General features: G+C 40.4%; 1 protein-coding gene across 1 annotated transcript in view; it reads right to left on the bottom strand.

Moving 5' to 3' along the window:
* The window catches only part of LOC106880243 (uncharacterized), a 77,156-nt gene extending 75,994 nt beyond the window's left edge, over window positions 1–1,162 (bottom strand). Inside the window, exon 1 of the mRNA XM_052975117.1 lies at window positions 270–1,162. Within this exon, the coding sequence (XP_052831077.1) occupies window positions 270–571 (302 nt within the window). The 5' untranslated portion in view covers window positions 572–1,162. The remainder of the gene's footprint in view (window positions 1–269) is intronic.
* Between the last annotated feature and the right edge of the window lie 1,061 nt (window positions 1,163–2,223).

Genomic DNA, 2,223 nt, shown 5'->3' with positions numbered 1-2,223 from the left:
AGAGAGAGAGAGAGAGAGAGAGAGAGAGAGAGAGAGAGAGAGAAGTAGTGTGATAGGTAAATAGTAAGAAATTTAACACGAAAGCTAGAATACTTGGAAAGGGGGGACCGAGAGAGAGATAGAGAACGAGATAGAGAGAGAGAGAGGCAGACAGAGAGCGAGCGAGAGAGAGCAAGTGTGTGCGTGCTTGTGATAGAGAAAGAAAGAAGAAAGAAAGAAAGAGAGACACACACTGTGTGTGTGTGTGTAAAAGCCAATGCGTTGCTTACCTGCTGTTGTGAGCATCGATAAGTTGTGATACTAAGCCGGCTGTGAACAGCTTGGTCAAACCTCCAATACAGAAAGTTGTGTTCTTATCGATCGGCGGACTTCCGTGACCGTAACCATTCCTGTAAAGTACGGTGGTGTTACGTACAAGAGCCACACTGGCAGCGTGAGCACCAGAACATTGGACCGACATGGCTAAAAACTTTTCCAGCTTAACGCGATCCCTTTCCGTCAACTGTTGAAATCCCCAACAGCTAAGTCCAGACGTAACAGTAAGAAATATAAACTTATAGAAAAAATCCATGTTGCTATTCTTATATACATACAGGCAGCAAAGAATAAGTTAAATTCGGGTTATAAATTATATATTTGTTGTTAAAGCATGTGTAACCTGAAGTAATGTGAAGAATCGTCGTAATGTTAGTAATATTTGTGCTAGGGTGGTGGGAGAGACCACAAAGATTATTGGAGTGTAATATTTAATGAATTTCCCCCCCTCTTTCCTTGTGTATAATATCTGTTTCAGTACTTTCGGTGTCGTGAGATCGATTCTTAATGCGAGTTTAAAGTTTGTTTGTTTTGTTGTTTTTGTGTTTAAGTTTTTTTTTTCTCTTCCCAAAAAAGCTTCGAAGACTGGTATGTGAGAAGTGGTTAAAATGATAAACTAATACCGGTAATATACAAGGCGAGGGATTACAGTTAATCCACAAACAACCTTCCTACATGTATGCATATACGTGAGGGAGGGAGTGAGAGAGTGTATGTATGTATGCGTGTGTGTGTGTGTGTGGGGGGGGATTTGTGCGTGCGTGCGTGTATATGCATGCATATGTTTGTGTGTGTGCGTGCGGGTGTGCTTCCGTGTGTGTGTGTGTGTGTGTGTGAGAGAGAGAGAGAGAGAGAGAGTGAGTGTTTGTGTGTGTGAAAATATATTGGGCAGGATCTGATTTAAACAAAATATTTGTAAAAGAATAAAAAATATTAATAAAAAAATAAGTTAAATAGTTATTCCTATTTCAACACCTTCGTCCTTTCTTTTTCTATCTTTCTCTATTTTTCCTTTTTGTTTGCATTTAATTCTTTCTTCCTTTCTTTCTTTTATTGGTCTCTTCCCTTTATTTTTCTCTTCCTTTGTTTTCTTCCTCTTTTTCCATCTGCATTTTCTCCAATTGTGTCTTTTCTCTCTCTGACTCAATGTCTTTTTTTCTTTCTTTCACTTTTTTTCCTTTGCCTTTCCCCCTTACTCTCTCTCTCTCTCTCTCTCCACCCACTCTCTTTCTTTCTCTATTGACGCCTGCCTTACTTTTTTTATTTTTTTAAACTTGAATACTGATAAGTTTTAAACTGATAAGTTTACAACATACACTCACACAGATATAGATATACACGCACGCACATATAGACACAGAGACACTTGCATGTTATACACATACACACACGCAAAACTTTACTGAAACACGAACACGATATGCACACACACACACACACACAAACACACACACGCACAATTAGCCTCCCGAACGTTCATGTACACATTTTAATAATGACTGTAATGTGCACAACCACCCACACACAAGCATTCATAATCGCATTCATCCTTCCAGACATACTTACCATTTTATAGAAGCCAACCACAAGACAACGCACACACTTCATCACGTATCATCTTTTAACTGGTCTGAACTAATCACGTACACACGCGCAAAGACACATGCACACGCACGTACATACATACACACATACACTCATACACCCGCGTGTGTGCGTGCGTGCGTGCGTGCGTGCGTGCGTGTGTATGTGGTGTGCAGAACAGACTAGTGCACAGTTTCTTAATTCTTTATTGCCCACAAGGGGGCTAAACATAGAGAGGGGGACAAACAAGGACAGTCAAAGGGATTAAGTCGATTACATCGACCTCAGTGCGTAACTGGTACTTGATTTATCGACCCCCCCCCC

The sequence above is a fragment of the Octopus bimaculoides genome, chromosome 20 (assembly GCF_001194135.2).
Source record: "Octopus bimaculoides isolate UCB-OBI-ISO-001 chromosome 20, ASM119413v2, whole genome shotgun sequence".
NCBI classification, from domain to species: Eukaryota; Metazoa; Mollusca; class Cephalopoda; order Octopoda; family Octopodidae; genus Octopus; species Octopus bimaculoides.
This window is presented reverse-complemented; position numbering and strand designations above follow the sequence as displayed.